The sequence below is a fragment of the Amphiprion ocellaris genome, chromosome 14 (assembly GCF_022539595.1).
Source record: "Amphiprion ocellaris isolate individual 3 ecotype Okinawa chromosome 14, ASM2253959v1, whole genome shotgun sequence".
Lineage (NCBI taxonomy): Eukaryota > Metazoa > Chordata > Actinopteri > Pomacentridae > Amphiprion > Amphiprion ocellaris.
The window spans coordinates 19,465,563-19,486,504 of record NC_072779.1 but is presented as its reverse complement, the minus strand read 5'-3'; the positions used below and the strand labels follow the sequence as shown (position 1 = coordinate 19,486,504).

At 39.6% G+C, this 20,942-nt stretch overlaps 1 protein-coding gene across 1 annotated transcript; it reads left to right on the top strand.

The window, feature by feature from the left end:
- The first annotated feature begins 2,273 nt into the window (after nucleotides 1-2,273).
- On the top strand, nucleotides 2,274-20,847 carry akap10 (A kinase (PRKA) anchor protein 10). Its single transcript, XM_023276354.3, has 15 exons — nucleotides 2,274-2,501; nucleotides 6,328-6,375; nucleotides 7,706-7,891; nucleotides 11,238-11,720; nucleotides 13,148-13,246; nucleotides 13,538-13,622; nucleotides 13,787-13,910; nucleotides 14,282-14,418; nucleotides 16,402-16,546; nucleotides 16,981-17,148; nucleotides 17,378-17,487; nucleotides 17,848-17,930; nucleotides 18,445-18,497; nucleotides 19,547-19,639; nucleotides 19,734-20,847. The coding sequence occupies exons 1-15, from the start codon at nucleotides 2,480-2,482 to the stop codon at nucleotides 19,737-19,739; spliced, it is 1,842 nt and encodes a 613-aa protein (XP_023132122.1). The 5' UTR covers nucleotides 2,274-2,479; the 3' UTR covers nucleotides 19,740-20,847.
- Nucleotides 20,848-20,942: the final 95 nt, after the last annotated feature.

Below are 20,942 nucleotides of genomic sequence, written 5' to 3'. Positions count from 1 at the left end.
AACTTCCAATGAAATTATGTTTAACCAACAAACTAGGTTGAGTTAGGGGGAATTAGTCTTTCTTTAACATTCTAAGTTATTCTAAATTACTACTTGCTAAATAATTGGTGGGACAAGAAAGCAATTTGAAGTTGACTGCTCAAGAAATTGAGATATTTTTTTTTTAACCAAAATCAATGAATTTTTTTTTTTTTGCAACAATGCATTTAAGAATACATACATTGCATTACTTTTTAGAATGTAGCAAACGTCAACCATGTGGTGATTTTAAAATGAAAAAGGAACAAAGTAGATGTTTCACACATGACCTGTCAGCAGCTGTGGTAGCTTGAATGAGGCAGCAGGATGTAGAGAATCTATCCGATTTCAGTGATTTGCAGCATTTTTCACATTCGCAATTTGGACCAGTGCAGAAAAACTAGTTTCAAACTTTTAACTGACAATTCTTGTCAAAAAGAAAACATTTCCAGAGACAAATTTCCCCCACATGATTTTCGCAAAGACCTCGTGTCTCCAAATAAACAGCATTCAGCATGTCAGATGTAAGATTTAAAGGCTTTCAGAAAACATGGTGTTTTGCCACTGGGTGTTGCAAAGGAGCTCAAATGTGCTGCCTGAGGTGATGAATTCAGTTTGTGGATTGACAGCTGGAGCATACAAGAAAATATCATATTCACATTATCTGAACCTTTAATTTACTCAATGACTTCGAACACATCCTTTAATAAACAATATATACAGTGCACATACTAAATATTATGTCTGTGACAGTATTACCAATGTCAAAATTTATATTGTTAACAATGTAAGGTCTCTGGAAAACATATACACATGTATAATGTAGATGTAAGATTTAGTCATTTATAATTATCTGGTTTGCTTGATTAGACACAAATATATTATAAAATATACTGAAATATCTCAGGAGAGGCCCTTTTTCAAAATGAAGCCTAAAGAGGTAACAATGCAAGTGCTGTCTTTAGGACTCATCTATTTCAGTTTAAAATATTCTTTAAATCTTAGTGTGGATTAGGTTCGACTTTATTGTCATTGCACAGAGTATGAAGACAATAAAATGCAATTAAGCATCTAACATAAAGAAATGACAACAAAAGTAGTTCCTGCTCCAACAATGTGCTGCTTCTCCTGATCTATATGTGTGTGTGTGTGTGTGTGTGTGTGTGTGTGTGTGTGTGTGTGTGTGTGTGTGTGTGTGTGTATAGTGTTTAATAATGCATGTGTATTCTACGGTGGCCACCGTAGTATTCTAAGTCACTTTATAAAATAAAGGTTCAAACATAGACATATCATGTTATGTGCAATTTATCACACTTTCAGTAAATTATTACATTATTTGATTGAGTTGCATTTGCAAGTGCCAATATTGTTACATTTTTGTAAACAATTACATTTTACGAGTTTTTAATTTTATATATATATATATATATTAAATGATCTTTTTGAGTGTTATTCCATTTTTAATCATATGTTCACATCCATTCCATTATCTATACACCGCTTAATCCTCACTAGGGTCGCGGGGGGGGCTGAAGCCTATCCCAGCTGACTCAGGCGAAGGCAGGGGACACCCTAGACAGGTCGCCAGTCTGTCGCAGGGCCACATACAAAGACGAACAAGCACTCTCACATTCACACCTACGGACAATTTAGAATAATCAATTAACCTCAGCATATTTTTGGACTGTGGGAGGAAGCCGGAGTACCCGGAGAAAACCCACGCATGCACAAGGAGAACATGCAAACTCCATGCAGAAAGATCCCGGGAAAGCCGGGACGCGAACCAGGAATCTTCTCGCTGCAAGGCGAAAGTGCTAACCACTACACCACTGTGCAGCCCTCATATGTTCACATTTTCTTCTTCATATTACTTCATTGTTTTTTCCTTTTAATATTCAATCAAGCTACATGCAAATATTATTGCAATATCAGAACAAGATTACATTTTTGGATGCTGCAAAATGTTTCAATACATGCTTCATTTTTTAATATTCAATTCATGGTTTCAGTAAGTTAGTAAAAATGAAGGATTTTAATTTGTCTGTACAGATTTGCTGATGTGGTATATTCCCATTATCATAATTAAATCAGCTGAAACCATTTATGCTTGATCGCTTTTATTAAATTGCAGGAGCCACATTACTTTCCAGAGTGGGATTAATTCAGCTCTCTGCTGTCGTCATGTACAAGCAGCGCCCTCTGCTGACCAGAACATGAAACATCATTTCCCACAATGCTGTTGCCGCACCAGCCCGGAAGTAAGACGTTTATTGACAATATGGCCGCGGAACTGGGTTTGGATTTGGAGAAAATTGCAATTTGACAGCACTCACCGGGGCTGCGATAACAAGCCGTTTCCACAGCAGGAGTGGACGGAACCGATGCATTTGAATGAAGGGACCCGTGAATCCACGGCATGGTGTCAGTGAGCTGAGGAAACGTCCAGAGAGCCGAACCCGTCATGTCGTTTTTCAAGAGGAAAGGTGAGGAAGAGGCTCCGCTGAAGGCTGCAACGTCAACGGCAGCTAGCAGCAAGTAGCCCGGCTGGGGAGAGGGGGGTCCCCAATAAGATGTGGCTAATGTGGCCGAGGATGGGGGCGCCAGTAAATTAGCCAAGGACACGGCGGCGTTTGAATGTGCTGCTGCCGCTGCTGCTCACTGCAGCACCAGGGTTAGCTTAGCGGTGGCCTCTCTGTCCTCCTGCTTTATCTAACCTGTTAGCAGGGCGGAATTAAATATACAACCGGGAGCTGTCAGCATTAGTTACCTGCTTAGTGCATCATTGTGCTCATATATGCCAGAAGCAGCGCATTAAACGAGCACTATATATGCTAGCCAACGCTTGACACAACTGTCGAAATGTGCTAAAGCAGCTAGTTAGCATCATTTCGACATCTTGACACAGCCTTGACGAGGAAGACGTGAGAACAAAATATAGTAACAGTGAGTTGTATCAAAACTGCAGTTGTTGTGAGAAATAAATGTGGGTAGTTGAGTATTTTCCTGACATTATATAAATATTTGATAGAAGGAGACGTTGGATAAGCTAACGTTAGTGAACCTGCCCAGCATCATAGAGCTGGACTTGTTTGTTAACAGCGATAGTTAAACACAACAATATAACGAAATAGTTCAGACTCACTTGTTTATGCTAGGTTCAGCTCGTCTTTACACTAACAGGTGTTCTAATGTTTTGTCTGTATAGTTTTCTCTCAGCAATAGTAGACTAAACATCAGGAACTCCTGTTGATATAACAAATAAACAGCATCACAACCTTCAGCCTCCACAGTGACCACAAATGAACACCTCCTTAAAACATTTTCAACAAAACTCACCATTAAAGCCCGCTAGTGTAGAATTTATTACAGGCCTGCTGTATTTGTAGTTTTAGCTAGGTGTAACAAGTAGAACTTAGAAAGAAAGTGTTAATTTTCAACAACACCGTCCCAATGAGATTAAGCTGTTTACTGAGTCAGGTTCCTAATGATATGTGACCACGTAAGCCCCACACCACAGGCTATATTCAGTTTTTGTGGTCATTTTGAAGGCAGCATTTGCTTTATACAGCCAGTTTATGTTTTTTCTGCACCATTTATATCATGTGTAGTAGAAAAATGACCAGGGGCACCTTTCAGTATAACAGGTTAGAAGCACCACAGTGACCATACAGATACACACCTCTCTAAAAACAAAACTGAAACTTCTTGGGAGAAGGATTGAGTACAGAACTGCTGTATCAGACCACAGTAGTTTTTGCTAGGTGTCGTTAATAAGCTGGCGCTACATTTCACTGCACCGTCCTGCTGACATAATGAGAGGTCTCTTCTCTGAGCCAGATGTATTACCCAATATCCTGAAACGTTGGGGACAGAAATCTTTACTTTTGAATTTGATATTTGTACTATTTTCAAATTATGTCATAATACGATCAGTATAGAAGATGAGACACAGTGCTGTTTGCAAAGCAAAGTCATTCTACTTTCACTTAATGTTTACCGCTGATCCACATTAATGTCACAGTAAACACAGGCTTGCTTAACCAGTGCCTTGGAATTAGTCTTGTGTCTTTATGATGATTTACAGCTATAATCATATGTTAAGATGTACCAGGATTACCAATTTTTAGCTACCACCTGGAGTCAGATTAATATATGATAGGATATTAATGCTCATTTTAATTTTTAGCAGTCATTTTAATTAATAGTAATTTGGGGGACTGACCATTTACACAGCCAAGGAGAAGAGATGCAGGTGCTGGTGAGGGGAAGAAGCTCACCCATGCAGTCACATTATGCAATACCTTAAATGTATAACTAAACTCATTTATAGCAAATCTGCTGCCTGTGTCGAAAGACAAAACTTAGTGTTGCACTGAGAAATGCCTTGAATCCACAAATTGACTCACTGATGCTATATAAAATATGACTTTAGCTCTGTTCTTAAAGTAGGTGATATCAATGGTGATTTTTTTTTTTTCAGCTGTTCACCCCAGTTGTAGATGACAGCATAATGGTGAAAGTCTCATTTTAAAGTTTCCCTTTATAAGAACATGTTGCTGTAGTCTTCTTTCTGGGCTTATCTACTTTTTTTAAAAAACCCTGCTATTATTTTTATTGTTGATTGTAGCTTATATTGCCCTTATCTTCTACTTCCCCATATAGCGTTAATAAATACGTCACGTTTATTATCATGACTTTTATTTGTAATTATGTATCAGAGATACTATCAGAAAATACATTCTTGTTCTGCCCTTTAGTTTCTGTACTGAGCATTTAGGAGATTTGACTGAAAGTACACAGAAAAAGTGAATGGAACAGACTGGAGAGGCATTGATTGTGAAATGGTTCCAGCCCAACTGTCCTGTGCTTCCTCAGGAAATCAGCACAGTACCATTTCTGTCTAAACTGGCCTGCAGTTGTTCATCTCAAACAGTGAGATTAGTACTTTTTCCTCATGGGGAGCAGCAGTCAAAGCAGCTGACACAGCAGGTTCCCAAAATGAGGAAATATTAAAGCGACTTTACATTTAGTGCTCTGAACCAGGATGGCTCTGGCAGGAAGTGTGTGCTCCCGCTGCTTGAAACGCATCAGCATTTTTAGTGAAGTGAAAGTTTGTTTAAACTAGTCAAATACATTAGCCACTTTTGAACATATTTTCAGTACAGCCACATTATTTTCTTGCACTCTTATTATTTTGAGGTCACTGGTAATTATTTTTGGCAGTCATACAAACAGTCTTTTATCAGTTTTATGCTGCATTTCCAAATTTCTTGGAATACATCCAAAATACTCCTAGTTCTTTATAACTAGAGGTTCAACTAGAGCCACCAGTGTTCCTATGAATATTTATGATACTTAGACCAAAGACATGTGGTGTTATTTGCACCACGTCTAAGTGCAGTGCAGCTAAGGTTGTTGGAGTTGAGACTTTTTAAAAGTCACGTCTGTTTTCTGTGGCAGACGGCCTGTCAGTGCCAGCCGACTCTGACTCTTGGCTGACACATGCAGTCACAAGCAGCTCTGTCCCAAATGTCTTGCAGAAAGAGCATCTTCAGTACCATTAGCCCATCCCTCTCTGTCCATTTTGTAACGTCAGTCCTTGAAATTGATACTTGGCCCGTCCAAACTGCCTGATCAGAAGATATGAATGGTGAGTCACTCTGATGAGTGCTTGCCACCATGTCTGTCTCCATGCGCTCATTCCACTGCAGACTATATTTCCTTTTTTATTTGACATTTAGCCACAGAGTTTTTGAGTGACTTCAGTTATTTGTAGTGTTAAATTAGTTTGCATTAGTCCAATTAATTTTAGCTCACCCATTAAGCTGTGATCTTCGTGTTTTGTTTTCTAGATAATCAGTAATTCTTCAGGTGTACGCTGGCTGATAGTCAGCCTCACTCGGCTGAAGGAAAACCAGAGCTGATTGATCAAGGTCACAAATCTTATGAAGGACTCTTAATGCTGATGTCCAGTAAAAAAGCTCTGCTTGCTGAATAGTGAGCAGGACGGAGAGGCTTTTACATTTTAAAACCCAACTTTCGTATTTTAATTCCACATCTGTCAGCACCGCCCTGGAAGCAGGTCTGCAGTGAATTATTTTTGTGTAGCGTCTTGTATATCGATTTCTTGACTGTTATTATGTAACGAGATATTGTTTTACTATCCAGTGACACCACACCACCCCTTTGCCTCACTCCTCAACTAATCTCACATGTCAGTTTTTTGCTCGCCGGTCTCACCCTGCATTGTGATTTACAGTGTTGTGTGCTTCTATAGTTACAACGCTGCGCTCATCTTTCTCCCCACAGCTAAAAGCAAAGAACCTGAGAGAGTGACGGATGCTAAAGTCAATAGAGGTGAGTTCACCATTACTTCTGTGAGATTATGAAAGTGTTTCATAATTTTGTTGACTGCGATGCTGTTTTGAGAAATCACCTCAGTTTTATTATCAAGTGTTGTCAGTACTTGTTCAACCCGACACTGGATTTTTTTTGGGCCAGTGCTGATTTTAAGGGGTAAAAAACTGTGATATCAATATATTAGCTGATAATCTCTATACACAGGCTAGATTTGTACTGAGTGATGAGGTGACGTGATGTGCACTCTGATGCAGGTGCTGCAGACATTACTGAGATTCTGCTGATTCTGCTGGACAACCTATGTGATGACACTGTTTCTAAAGTACCCAAAGCAACTTTTTCTGCATTATGTTTTGTAAGGAAAAATGTTCATATTGGCACATATCGGGCAACTATACAACGATAGCGATCTGCCAATATCAGCTGATTCAGTCATCTGATCAATATAAAAAAAGATGTCTTAAATATTTTCTCTTTACTCCAGTAGGTGGTAGAATTAGTAAAACTATTTTAATCTATTTGATTGTCCACTTTTGGGAGATGATATACCGTACATCTGTACATTAATTGTGGAGTATCAGTTAGAACCATAGTACCTATACCAAACACTGTCCATAGGCGTCTTTCCACTGCAGGAACTTGATGAAAGGCACAATGTGGCGCAGACTTTTACAGGAATGACCCTGTAACTGGCACTTTCAGCTTTTCTGTTTCTATTGTGGTGAAGGACCTGATAGACAGATTCATCCGCAGCGAACTTAAATAAAATGAAAAGAACATATTATTTTCCTTTGGTTAATTCATTCATTAGTTTTCTGAAACCCAGATCACCTGTAGTGAATAATTATAGTATAATATTAATTATTCTTGTTTGTGAGTGGGAAATGCCAGCAAAATTTTATATAAATGTCAATAAATTAATGTATTTTATAAATAATCATATGAAACAAAGTACGTTTAACTTTGTGAAAGAGCAGGAAAATGTGATTCAAATAGCTTTTTGCTTGGGTTAGCTCTTTTTAAGTTTAATCACTTCTGGTTATGTTGTCCCAAGGACCAAAAATGGGACCTCCGAGCTATTAAAAAAAACACACAGCACACAAGCTGATGAACACTGAGCAGTCTGTGTTCTCAAACATCTTCCACACCCTGAGGCCTCTGCGCACCAACTGTGAGCTCTTTCAAAAAGCCTCACTAAAAAGACCTTTTCATACAAGCCTCACTGATGTCATACATTCAGGCCACTCAGAACTTTGATACCATTGTAAGCCTTTTCCTTTTTTTTCCATCTAATTTCTATTATCTGCCCTCTCTCCTCCTCTCACAGCTCCAGTCAGCCCTCACTCTCCATCACTAGGACTGAGGAACCACCATGCCATCCAGGAAGCTGCTGGGCCCAGCCATGTGGCCATCAACGCCATCTCTGCCAACATGGACTCCTTCGCCCGCGGTCGCACCGCCATACTCAAGAAGCAGCCAAGTCACATGGAGGCTGCACACTTTGGAGATCTTGGTACAGAGCCTGCATTCATGTGTTTGTAGTTTTTAGTGATTATAGATAAGGGCCCAACCAACCATGTGACCTTTCAAAGTTGAAGTACATTCAGAAACATAAAGGAGGCAGTTGTTTTATAGATGGAAACTTCTGGATTTGTCTCATTTTTAGATCAGAATAGATCTATTTTACACCAGTAATTAGTTATTATTAAGCACGTAAGAGCATATTATTAGCTTATATTTATTAATTATTTGTCTTTGACCCATCAGATGATTTAAAGGTAAAGGCATATTCCAGTTTAGTAGTTTGGTAGATCAGGCTACTATTATATTCTCCTTTGGATCATCTCTTATTTAGAGTAATTTGCCGAAGATTAGGTTAAACTCAAAATCAGCAACAAATGCTAACAATACCCATCAGAGAAAACAGAGCAATAATAGCAGGACTGCAGCTATTGTTTATTTTCATCTGTGGTCACTCTGCTAGTTATTTTTTCAATTATGTCAATAATCATTCAACAATATTAGAAAGTACTGAATATTGGTCAACAGTCCCACACCTAAAGATATTTGTGTTACTGTCATGAAGAAAAGCAACAAATTCTCACATGTACGAAGCTGAAACCAGAAAATGTTTGCTTTTTTCCTTGGAATGTAATTGAAACAAGTAGTTAATTATCAAAATAATCATCCATTTTATATTGATCATCCAATTGATTAATCAGCTCTTTATTGCAACTCAAATAAGGACCAGAGTAGATAAACTGAAACCAATGGTTTCAACAGGTAAAGAACAATAATATGTTGTAGTATAGCATGTTTACAGGGTCTGCTAAGCAGTAAATGCACAACATAGAAAACAATTTTACAAATGAATACGGATTATTTAAAAACATAAGAAATTCACAATGTGTAAGGAATTATTAATACTACAAAGTTTGAATCATAAACTCTTATGTGATCATATTGGTGCAATCATGTTGTTGCATTCACTACAGCATACCTGAGTGTAACTATTGCATCACTAAGATGCCTTAAACATCCCACTGTGTTGTGCAAGGGGCAACACCCCACCATTAATCCTTTGTGAGACACTCGCATGACGTTGTGAATCTGTTTTGAAGAGCGTCCAGACATTCAAAAGCCTGTCAGAGTGACTGTTCATCTTCTCATGCAGGACCAAGAACCACTCCTCCCTTTTTTTGTCCAAAGTGCTCTATAATTAGATTCCGTGTATGATTGCTGGATGCCATGGGGCAGTGATTATGTGTAGTAGTATGGCTGGCATGTTGAACGACAGCGGTGACAGGAACTGTACTGGCAAGCCATCAAGAGAATAGCTGGGATGGGTCAGACGAAGGTGGAAGAACCTGTGCTGCAACCCAGACAACAAAATGTGAATGGAACTGAGCAGGCGTTATAGATTTCTGGGCTGTGGGTTTAACTGAAGGTAAAGAAAGAAGGGAAGTAATAGTAGAGAAGGATTCCAAGGAGGAGGGAGGATTAGATTCAATGTTAGCCTGTTGGCCGTGACTGGCAGCAGGAGCCGTAATGTCGAGCAAACATGATTTCCCTTGTGTGTTTTGATGGTGGTTGAAAGCATATCAAGCAGATGTAGCACATGTTAGAGCCATTGTAACAGATTTTAACGTGCTCTGAAAAGATGTGCAAATGAAGCAGCAGCCTTTGATAATGATGCCGACACAGATGCTGCACTAGTTGTGATTTTCCAGCAGCTTTCAGTATTAAGGTTGCTGTGACTGTGTGATCTTAAAGAATCTGAAGAAGGTGATTGAAAAGCACCTCACACAGCGTGGCACCTCTTGAAGCACCATCTTGTTTTCAAAGAGCAAGCATAACACCACAAAGCCTCAGCCCACGCTTCGGTCTAACTACAGCTGATGTGCTCTGATTCATAATCCAGCAAGAGTCAAGTTTGTAGTCAATGAGCACGCTCTGTCGTTTATTTTGTTTTCCTGGAGAGCGTGTGTGTTTGCGGTTGCAGTCTCACAGGATGGAGGATGTTACTCAAACAGACAGCCTCTGAAACATCGTAAAGTCAAATATTATGGCATCCTTACAGGAGTCAGATTTTTCAGATGTAGCTGGAGTTTGGAGTTTAGTGTGATTGGACTGTCAAAGGTTGCTGCAGATGCCACAGTCATCGCTGACCACTTCATACACGCATGGATGACAGATTGGACAGGACACAGATGCTTTTGACAAACGCTTGTGAAAAGTTTGTCTGGGTTAAATCATCTGTGAAATTGCGTACTCTAAGGCCACCTCCAGACAGACAGATAGCTGCTGGAAATTCACAAGACTTCAAAACAAATATCCAGGAGTTTAAATTCAGCACACGTCACCCTTCAGCCTGGACCAAATGTTCAGCTGAAATAGGAGATGAACAACAGAAAATCCACTTTTTATCTTTCTCTTCATGTTGCACCTCCCAATATACTCCACATTTCATCTCCCTCCTGGTTTGAAACTTTGAAATCTGTAAATAAGAGAGAATAGTGCTCAGTCTGTTATTAAATATAATAACATCGAATGTGTGCTGAAAGGCAGAGTTAATCATCAAAGAAAGTCATATCAATAACAGCAACAGTAATTTCAAGCATGCTGAGCCTTTAAAAAAAACATAAAGTATATTAAATATTGTTCAAGTTTTTACTCGCAGTAACAGCTTTCTTTTTATGATCAAAGTTAGAAGTAAGAGGTATTTTAGAGTGATTCTGCAAAAATTCTATAATAGCCTTTCAGCGTATAGTAAATGTAAGTGGTCTGAGAGGAAACTAGATTTCTGCAGCTCTTCGTTGCTCCATTTTCCTGCTTAGAAAATCTAGCCTGTGATGAGAATTTGGAGCATCTCAGGTCTTTTTACCTAAATTAAGTGAAATAGTATAAAGAGCGACAAAGTCAACACTGGGAGGTGACTGGGGTTCAAGTCCTGCTATAAGATGTAAACGAAAGTTGAATTTTCGCTTGACCTTTCTGCACGTTAGAACTGCATGAATGCCAGTGGTCGCCTGGTGTGAGCGGCTAAAAGCAGAAAGCTGCAAGAGGAAATTGTGGCAATTTATTTGCCTTTTTCAGGTTTCTGATTGTTGCAGCTTTAAAAAAAAAATGAAATCAGTATAATTTCATAAAGTTGCATACTGGTAAAGCAGGTTTGTTAATCAAAATTACATCACCTTTAAAAAGTACTTACACTTGAAATATGCTGTTTGTATTTTGACATAGAAGCTGCACTAGAATGCAAAACAGTAAAATGTCATTAAAGTTAAATCTGTATGTTTAAATCTTACAAACACTTATGTTATATTGACTGCTAATCTGAGTGTACTTGCACGTTCCAGGTCATTCCAGTGTGAACTATCAGCCCCAGGAGACCCGCTCTAGACTGTCCAAGACAGTAGACCAGGTGCTTCGGGACAATGTGGCGATGCCCCACTACATGCATTTCACGGAACTGCAAGGCGCTGACCACCTGGTTCGGTTCTGGTTGGAGGCTGAGAGTTTCCGTTCTACCAGCTGGTCGCGTGTCCGAGCGCACAGCCTCAACTCTGTCAAACACAGCTCCTTGGCTGAGCCGGTTCCCATCTCTCCAGATGTCTCAGAGCTCCCCCAAAATCCAGCCGATCCCTTCGCCCGGCACAATAGCAGTGAAGGTGCTATGGTGCCGTCTGAGCGGCGGGACTCCTCCAGCACAGAAGCAGGCCTGAGACCCAGTACGCCTCGAGTAGAAACTCCCAGCAGGCAGACACCCTCCAGAACAGGGACTCCCTACAAAGTGCAGTCAAACAGCACCCTGCGAGATCTCTCTGACAAACTCATGAAAAGTAAGTTGCAACAGGTCTTTTTCTTTGCATTTGTCCAGTTGTTTATGTATTTTACTTACTAGACCTCCTAATTCATGTTATAAATTGATAAAGTGTTTTTTTAATAGAGCTGGTAGTTGACACATTACCATTTTGACTATACCAAAAATAACAAAAGAAGCACTCAGAGAGCACGGTACCCCACCAAGGCTGTTCATTCCCCCATATAGCATTGTCAGGAACGCAGCATTTTTTTTATTTTTTTTTATTTTTTATTTTATTTTTTTTTAAAGAAATTAGCATTTGTTTATTAGTTACTGATGATCAGAAATCACAGCAACATAGAATGTGTGTGTGTTATGCATGTGTACATTATGTATAGATACTGAATCGCATGACCTAAATATGTAGCGGGCGGCGGGAATTGATGGGATAAGTCACAATAAGTCCGCAATGGTGAATGTGTAGTAGGATTGCAATCATGTGACCATCAGTCCGTTTTTGAGTAATGTTGCTGACAGACAGCCGCGTTCCTTGGCAGAATAATGATGAAAGTCAATTTTCTAGTTATTGTCAAAATTAGGATTCTATGTATGTTTGTAGCCTCAGTTGGCAACCAGATTCCTAGAATTTCTAAAAGTTTGATGAGCTTTCTCCAGATCTATTAAGCGCATTTTCACTCACCTGTTTTTATGGGCATTTTCAGTTTACACATACAAATACCAGAGAAGAAATGCTGAAAATTCTAAAAAAAAAAAAAAAAAAAAAAAAAAAGTATTGAAATGCTTTTATGCTTGGCTGAGGTGGGAGAGTGGGCATAAATATATTAAAAGAAAATACCACAAAGTGCAGTGGCGACTGGTTTAGCAAGCAAATCATGACCTACATTAGGCATCCACTGAAGAGATAAAAAGATGAAACATCAGATCTGTGTGAGAAGACTGTAACCTTCCTCAAATTAATACCGGTTTAAAACACATAAGGTTCGACTAGGACTGTGTCATCTTTCAGTTTGCACCTATTCTTCTGCGTTGGTTTATTGGCATGTGAAGAACAGGATTAGCTCCGCCAGCTGTTTATTTTGATGCATCCAGCTTCTGTTTTTCTAATAACAGTAATGTTTGGAAATGCACAGTTGACTGTTAGCTGGAAATGGTGCAGAGGCACTTTATTGGCTGCTGCTTTATTTGTCACCACTGAGCTGAAATTATTTAGGTAAATAAAGTTACACAATATACAGTAAAGTGAGTATGGAACAAGCAGCACAATCATTAGTTATTTCAGTTTATATATGGGTATGTCAGTACTGGTTTTAAATGGATTTGACCAAAAAAAAAAAACGTAAACATAACCTTTACAGTGTCTTTTTATTGACTTTAATGGAGCATCACTCGTATCCATCTTGTAGCATGACTGGACGATGAGATAATGGTGTCCATTTTTTGCAGGTATAGAGAAGGATGCTGTCACCATCTTCACCAAGTACATCTCTCCAGATGCTGTGAGGCCCATTCCCATCACAGAACAGATCAGAAATGACATAGTTGGTAAGATACAGCTGTTGTGTGTATTTATAAGACTGCACATTATGTTTTGTCTCTCCTAAAAATGTGGATTTTGCCTTTAAGTTAGTGTCCAAGTGGTTTAAGTAACTTTTGAGGGCAAGACTTATGAAAGAAAACAACACATCAAACCCAAGGACAAAGGATTATAAGCAATGTTATGAGTACTTGTGCATCAGTTTAATTTGTGATGTGGTTGCAGTCATACAAACTGAAAGTCTTTCATCTTAAATATATCTTCTTGTACAATGATATTCCTATCTTTTCTCTATGTAGCTAAAATATGTGGAGAAGATGGCATGGTGGACCCAAACTGCTTTGTCATTGCACAGTCGGTAGTCTTCGCCATCCTGGAACAACAGTGAGTTTCTGTCTTCTCCTTTCCTGGAGGAGTTAATACTCACACCTTGAAATTTCCCATTGCCATGTTAAGATTAAACTACAACCTGTGTCCTTTGTCATTTTGCAATCTCAACATCCGCAGTAGCAGCGCTATTCACCTCCCACATGCTCTTTGATTTCCAGGCACTTTAGTGAATTCCTGCGGAGCCATCATTTCTGTAAATACCAGATTGAAGTGTTGACTAGTGGCTCTGTGTTCCTGGCTGACATCTTGTTCTGTGAGTCAGCTCTCTTCTACTTCTCTGAGGTGAGTAGGCCCAGCGGTTCCTAAAATATTATTTACTGCTGGCAGCTCATTACACATTTTTTCACACATAGTGTATGTGTTTTATTGACACCTTATTATATAGCTATTCTCAGAAGCACCAAACAGAAGACATAGTAATTATAACAAAACAGTAAAAAACCTATAGATACTCCTGTTACACTCTCCTTGACCTACTGATGTGATGCAACACTTCATGCCCAAAGAAAGTCAGCGGTTGCTAGAGTAAACATTTAACAATACCTTTTCTGTCATCACTGACCCAAATATGAACTCCAGCAGAAGAATATTGATAAAAGACACAGTGACTTTGATTTGAATTTTTCCTGTCTTCTGTATCTCTTTCCCCACAGTACATGGAAAAGGAAGAGGCAATGAATGTACTGCAGTTCTGGTTGGCAGCAGACAACTTCCAGAACCAGCTAGCAGCTAAAAAGGGCCAGTATGACGGCCAGGAGGCTCAAAATGATGCCATGATCCTCTACGATAAGTATGTCCTCTTTCTGCTGCTCTGAAATGTTACTGTGCTCCTAAAGACCCAGTTGATTTTGTTTTTATAAGGCACTTGACTTGGTAGGAGGAAATTACCATTATGATAGAATCATTAGCCCAAACAGCCTGAACAGCTTGTTCAAGGGGTGGCTTTTGAGCCTTACTTCGGCTTTACCATGCCGTGTGACAGTTATGGCGATGGAATGAGGGTTGTTGTTTTCAACTTCAAACCAACAGCAGAGGTGCTCCCAGAGCTGAATCGACATCTGCGTGACAAGAAGCTAGTGTGGTTGAACCTACCAAGCGAGATATTTTCGCTGTTTTATTAAACGGGAATGACACCAGTGTTGTACTTTAAATGCATGGGGGGGTTCATGTGATGTAAATTAGACAGACAAAAGATTACACTACAAGGACAGCAGTGTACATGCTTAGCGATAGTGTGCATGCATGGAATATGTTGACTGCCATCTGGAGAGCATTTATGGAAATAAGACATCCAAGGGTAATACAAAATCATCAAATTAAAACAACTTCACATCCACGGTGTCTGTAGCTGTTAATGTGAATGCCTGCAAAGGAGTGTAATCAGGGACCTGGACTTATATGTCATGTCTCTGAATCCAGAACACATGAAAGTACAGACTTGGGCAACATTGCACATGTTTGTGTGGTTCAGTGTGAACGAGTCAAAGTTTTATAATGAGTCGGTCTTCTCAGCAGGATTAGAGAGCACTGTGAAAAGGGGGTAACAGTGAGGAGCTGCACACTGTTAAGTTAACCCTCATCAGTACACGTGGCAAAACCTACTTCATCCATGCACTTGGGGTCCAGCTGGATCTCAGTAGTATTTCATCTGATTCATATTTCTGTACCTGTCTATATACTCTCAATGTATGTTTTCCTAAAACATGTGTTGTCTATAGATACAAATATGAAAGAAACAATGAAATTACTATCGGTGATTACAAACGTGTAACACTTACAATATTAGTGTAAGAACTCCTGAATTGAAATGAAACACAATGCAACTGAAGCAGTCATTACAAGAGCAACATAACACAAACATACATAGCTAAAAGATGCACAGTCTGGCTGGGGTCCACATGTACCTCAAATGATTTTTCTATATATACACCACAAACCTGGTTGGAATCAAATAAGCTTTGGTTTATGTGATGGCAACTATGTGGGTGATAACTACCTAAAGGGACTGAAAAATCCAACTTGTAAATAAAAAAAATATGACAACTTGTATACCCTGGAGTCTGCATGGACCCCAGGTGTACTGATGAGGGTTAAGGGAGAAAGAGTAAAAGTCCTAAAAGTTAAATAGTATTCTTTTAAATTTGGTCCACACATGGCTCTCTGTGTATATGCATGTTTTTACTCAGAAAACTGGGATTGCATTAATAGAGAAACCCAAGAATAAATATTTGTAACTTCAGTTTTATTGATATTTTTGTACAAAAAGAAGTGATTGACATCAGTAACTATTAGAGAAAATGCGTCTTCCAGTATCTTACAGGCTGTATGTAGTCCCTTTATCCTGCATCACACATATTGATCATTATTGTAATTTTAAGATGAAGGTGACTTTTTCTTGCAATTTATTCATGCTGTCCATTTTCCCTTCATTATGTCTGCACTGTGCTTCAGTTATGTGAGGTTGAGAAGGTAAAAAGGCAGTAGCTAATGTGCAGTAAGAGCACAGCAGTTGAAAGTTTGGCATCCTCCCTCTTTTCTTTATAGTCAAGTTATGTTTCTTGCATTTGCAGGGCTCTATATTGCACTGGTTTCATTAATATTTGTGTTGATAAATGCCTCCATTGTCTGATCGGCACATTCCAGTGCCGGACAACATCTTCTGCAGTTAATAGTGGAGTGGCAGCATTGCAGCCTCAATTCAAGATTTGTATGGGATTTGAGTCATGATTAAAATCTCAATACACATTTGTTCGTCCCTCTGTTTCCTCTTCAGGTATTTCTCACTCCAGGCCACCAACCCTCTGGGCTTCGGTGACTCTGTGCGGATGGAGATAGAGTCAAATATCTGCCGAGAGGGAGGGCCACTCCCCGACTGTTTCACCACTCCACTCAGACAGGCCTGGACAACCATGGAGAAGGTCAGATTCTCTGATAGCCACACAGCAAGGACTCCATAATATTCAGTATGGGTCTGCTGCTGCATTACTGCACTATAAGGATGTAAAAATGTTTGAATATATAAAATACAAGCCAAGAAAATAGATGTGTGAAGCCTTCATTTGAGTTGCATTGCCCTTTAAAGTATTTAATTAGATATTTTAATAAATGATCTGCTTGATCTGTTTTCTGGAATTTAATAGTGTCCTCCCTGAAAATTTTGTGTTGTAAGTTACTGACAAATTGTCCTATTAAACTCCTGACAAATGCCTCTGCCTTACGTTAATGAAACGAAAGCCGATGACTGTTCTTAAGATATAAAGGTCAGAAACAAACCTTTGTAACTTGTACCCAGAAAAATACCAAGCAGCTCATTATTTTCTAACCAAGTTCACCCTGGTTTGCGTTTGTTCAGGTCTACATGCCAGGCTTCCTGTCTAGCAACCTTTACTACAAATACCTGAGTGACCTCATCAATTCTGTGCGGGCAGACGAGTTTGTGAATGTCAGCACTCCAGGTCAGGGCGGGCCCGCGGACAACGACCGCTCAAGTTCAAATGCCAGCGAGGCCTCTCAGATTCAGGTGACCCTCCCCCAACTTTCACCCACATCTTCAGCCCCTGTGGGGATGTTTCTCTGTCTGCTGACATTTAGACCTGTCCTGCATCATTACACGAATAATGAAGATATTTTTGTTAATGCCAAAGGGTCGTGATCATTCCTGTTATGTAGTTGTCTTTGTAGAACAAAAAGGAAACCATTGTTAGCTGTAACGCTGCTAAACGTTCACTTCCATGGTATCTTCACTACAGCAAGGTTCTAGAAAGGCAGTGATCAAGATTCTGAAAAACTTTGACGAGGCAATCACGGTGGACGTTGCCAGTCTGGACCCCGAGTCCCTGTACCAGCGACCGTACGCTGGGTGAGTGCTTTAGTTGCACAATCACAGATAATCGTCACATAAGTAGACATTCATGCTAATACCTAATTTATGTTTTGGTAATTTCCCTTGTTATCTTAATGTTTCACTCCTTTTAGGTTCTTTTGATTACTCAGCTCCGTCAAAGTGTTTTATGAGCGTGCTTTGAAAATTCCTTTGCAAGAATAATTCAAGAGGACCTTATTAAAAGCTGAAGTCTGTCAGATTTATTATTTTCTCTCACTGAAGCTGCAGTTATTGAACGTATTCACACATCGGCAGCAGCGTTTGAACGTTGTGTGTGTGCATCAGAGGATAAATTTTGTCCCTTTTTGCTCGTTCTCTCTCTGTCTGTCCTCTCAGAAAGATGACGTTTGGGAAGGTGAATGAGCTGGGCCAGTTTATCAGGGAGGCAGAGCCAGAGCCGGATGTGAAGAAATCCAAAGGTATGATATGCTCACACTTTCCTCCATTGCGTGCCCTCACTCTGTCATATTTTTATCTCCTTCCTCCTTGCAGTGAAAAATGTCTTCTCTATGCCCATGAATATAAACCTCATCTGGGTGCTTCTATTCTTTCTACAGCTCATAGTCTTCTGAAATATTTAAGTACCTTCCCATTGGAAAAAAAACAGCCTTCACTGCTCTTCAGGTCTAACAACAAAGAAAAATCTTTATCATGTCTCTTAAAGTGCTTTCTCTAGGACTAGAAAAAAAGACCCGCGGGCTGAAATTTAAACATGTCGAGTCCCTGTTGATAAAGTATTTTCCACATATTGGTATCATTCTAGCAAGGAGCTGAATTCACGAGTATGGAAAAAATGAATTTATCTTGACCTCATTTTTGGGACACTGTAGAGAGAAAGTCAGATTAGCCTACAGTTTATAAGCCATGTTTATGATTTGTGCTTCCCAATTCAGTCCCTTTGTCTTAAGCACCCCTCCCTCTCCTCTCATTCAGGTTCCATGTTTTCTCAAGCCATGAAGAAATGGGTCCAAGGCAACTCAGATGAGGTGAGGTAGCAAGATGTTCAGTTATCATAAATGTTTCAATGGTCTGAGGTACATAGCAGTGCTCTTTGAGCAGCATGTCAGGGCTCCAGAGTACGACCAAAAATCAACTGAACGTTGTCATTGGTCGTACTGGTGCAGCTGGCATTTAGCAGGTCTGCCTGGTGATCTGTGGGCTACAATAACTTGACTTCAACTTAGTAAATTAATGCCTTTTGTTTCACTTTCTTCAAAATGTTCAGCGCACACCTATTTGAACTGTGTGTGAGTGAAGAATAGATGTTCTCTGTGCATAGTCGTTACTGACATCTACTGATGCATGTGAGGAGTTCATGGAACATCTGTAAGTTATAGCATCTCCTAAATGTAAGGCATTTCTAAGAACATCTGTAAATTGTAGTTTGGGAAAAAACTTGGTTTACACTCTTCCTCTGTTAACTACACGTGTGTCTGTACGCACATCAGTCATGTGTCGCCATCCTCCACGATATACGATTCAAACAGCAGACATTTTGCATTTATTGCATAGAGTGCAACCGAAACATGGCTGGGAACAATTCAAATGTTCAAAACGCACAGTGCCTCCAAGAAAGTCATCCTGTGTTGTGACAAATGGCCAGCAGAGCAGCTCCACTATGCAGCATTTCAGCGCCAGGCAGCAATAAACTGCCAATGAGGCAGAAATTAGAATAAAATTTAACATGATATAGCCAAAGTCCCAGTTCACCCTGAAGTACCAGAACAAAACATTTATCTCTACCATTATTCTTGTTTACATTACTTTACTTAATATGTTAAGAAATTACCGACGTTGATGAGAACTAATATAAAAGAGTAATGCTTCATGTGTATTATTCAGGGCCAAAAAGTGCAATGAAAATTTTAGGTGCACTGAAATTCTGTGCTGGTGCACCTAAATTAAAAAAAAATGTGAATGTGAAAAGTTAACTTGGTGCCTAGTATATATTGAAATTCACTGTGTGATCTCAATCCATGACTGTTAGAGAATATAAATGGAAGTTATTGTTTGTGCTGTAACTCTTGCAATCAAGGCCCAGGAGGAGATGGCGTGGCAGATTGCCAAGATGATTGTCAACGATGTTGTCCACCAGTCAAACCATGACAGCCCCAGCAAGAGCACCAAGGTACAGACACTCTCTCAGTAAACTGGTTCCTGTGCAGTGATGTGTGGGACGACTACAGATCTTCTGCTAAGTGTCTTCTGTTGTGTGTCTGCAGTTATGACCCCAGTGAGGAACCAAAGGACTGTCACTCCCTGCAGATGCTGGCCAAGCCAGTGATAGACTGTCCACAGGGTTCATACTGCAATGAACTGCATTACTCTGGAAAAGAACAAGGCATCTCATCACCTCCCCAGCCACCATGTGTCTGAATGTGTGTGAGCTTGGGCGAGTGATTGGTCACACATGGACTAATAGAAAACTTGAAGTACATCATAGTTCCAATTTTCCAACTCCATAACACTATAAAGGTACATGTGTAGTCTCCAAAAGTAAAGCAGAGTGCTGGCATCAGACTGGAGGAAGTTATTGTAGAGGAAGGAGCATGATACCAGAAGAAAGCTGGCACGAAGAAGAAGCAGCATGTTGGTCGGGGCTATCACTGCTTTGTCAGTCTTACTGCGGACCTGTGGAGGAAGTGACAAAGACTAAATTATGCTCACTCCATCATGACACACGTCCCCACACCTTTTACAACCATTCCTTGTTTTTACATGAAATGCTCTCTTAAGGGTCGGCTGCTTAAGGCTTATCGGTTTGGAGCGTTGTACAGTTTTTTGCATACGCTTCCCTCAGCCTGCCTGGAGTGGTTCTGTCAGCTGTTCGCCGATGTTAGCTGTCCTAACCTTTGCGTACTGTAGAACATCTAGAAATGTGACAATGAAACAGAAGATTTGTCGGACTGGATGACCTTCTGTATGAATATCCCGGCACCTTTACAGAGCGTAGAAGAAATACTCCCTAAATGAACTTAAGTGCTCCAGTTGTGTTGGAAAACTCCAAGCTCCTTGTCCTAAATGTTCTCAATATATAAATATATATTTAGGTTTCTGGTTTACCCCATATATTAATGTTAGTCCTTTTTTATGGTGATCACTTTTTTTTTATACATCGCTGAAACAAACCTCAGTGATGGCCGGACTGTTCAACTGGAAAGTGTGCTCAGTAAATTAAAGTTTTTTAAATTTCGTTTGAGCCTTACAAAGATGTGGAAAAGAACCAGAAAAGACTCTTGGTACTATGTACCACTAATGTTTTCTGACATGTATGTGTACTTAATCTATAATATATTTAAATTGTGTTTGATTTAAATACATATATTATGAAATATTTTTGTCTGTCCTCATTGTTTTTTTTCCTTTGATATGATTTAGCTGTACTGTTGGTATACTATTGCTGTTTCAGTCCACTGCAGGCAGACCGTGTT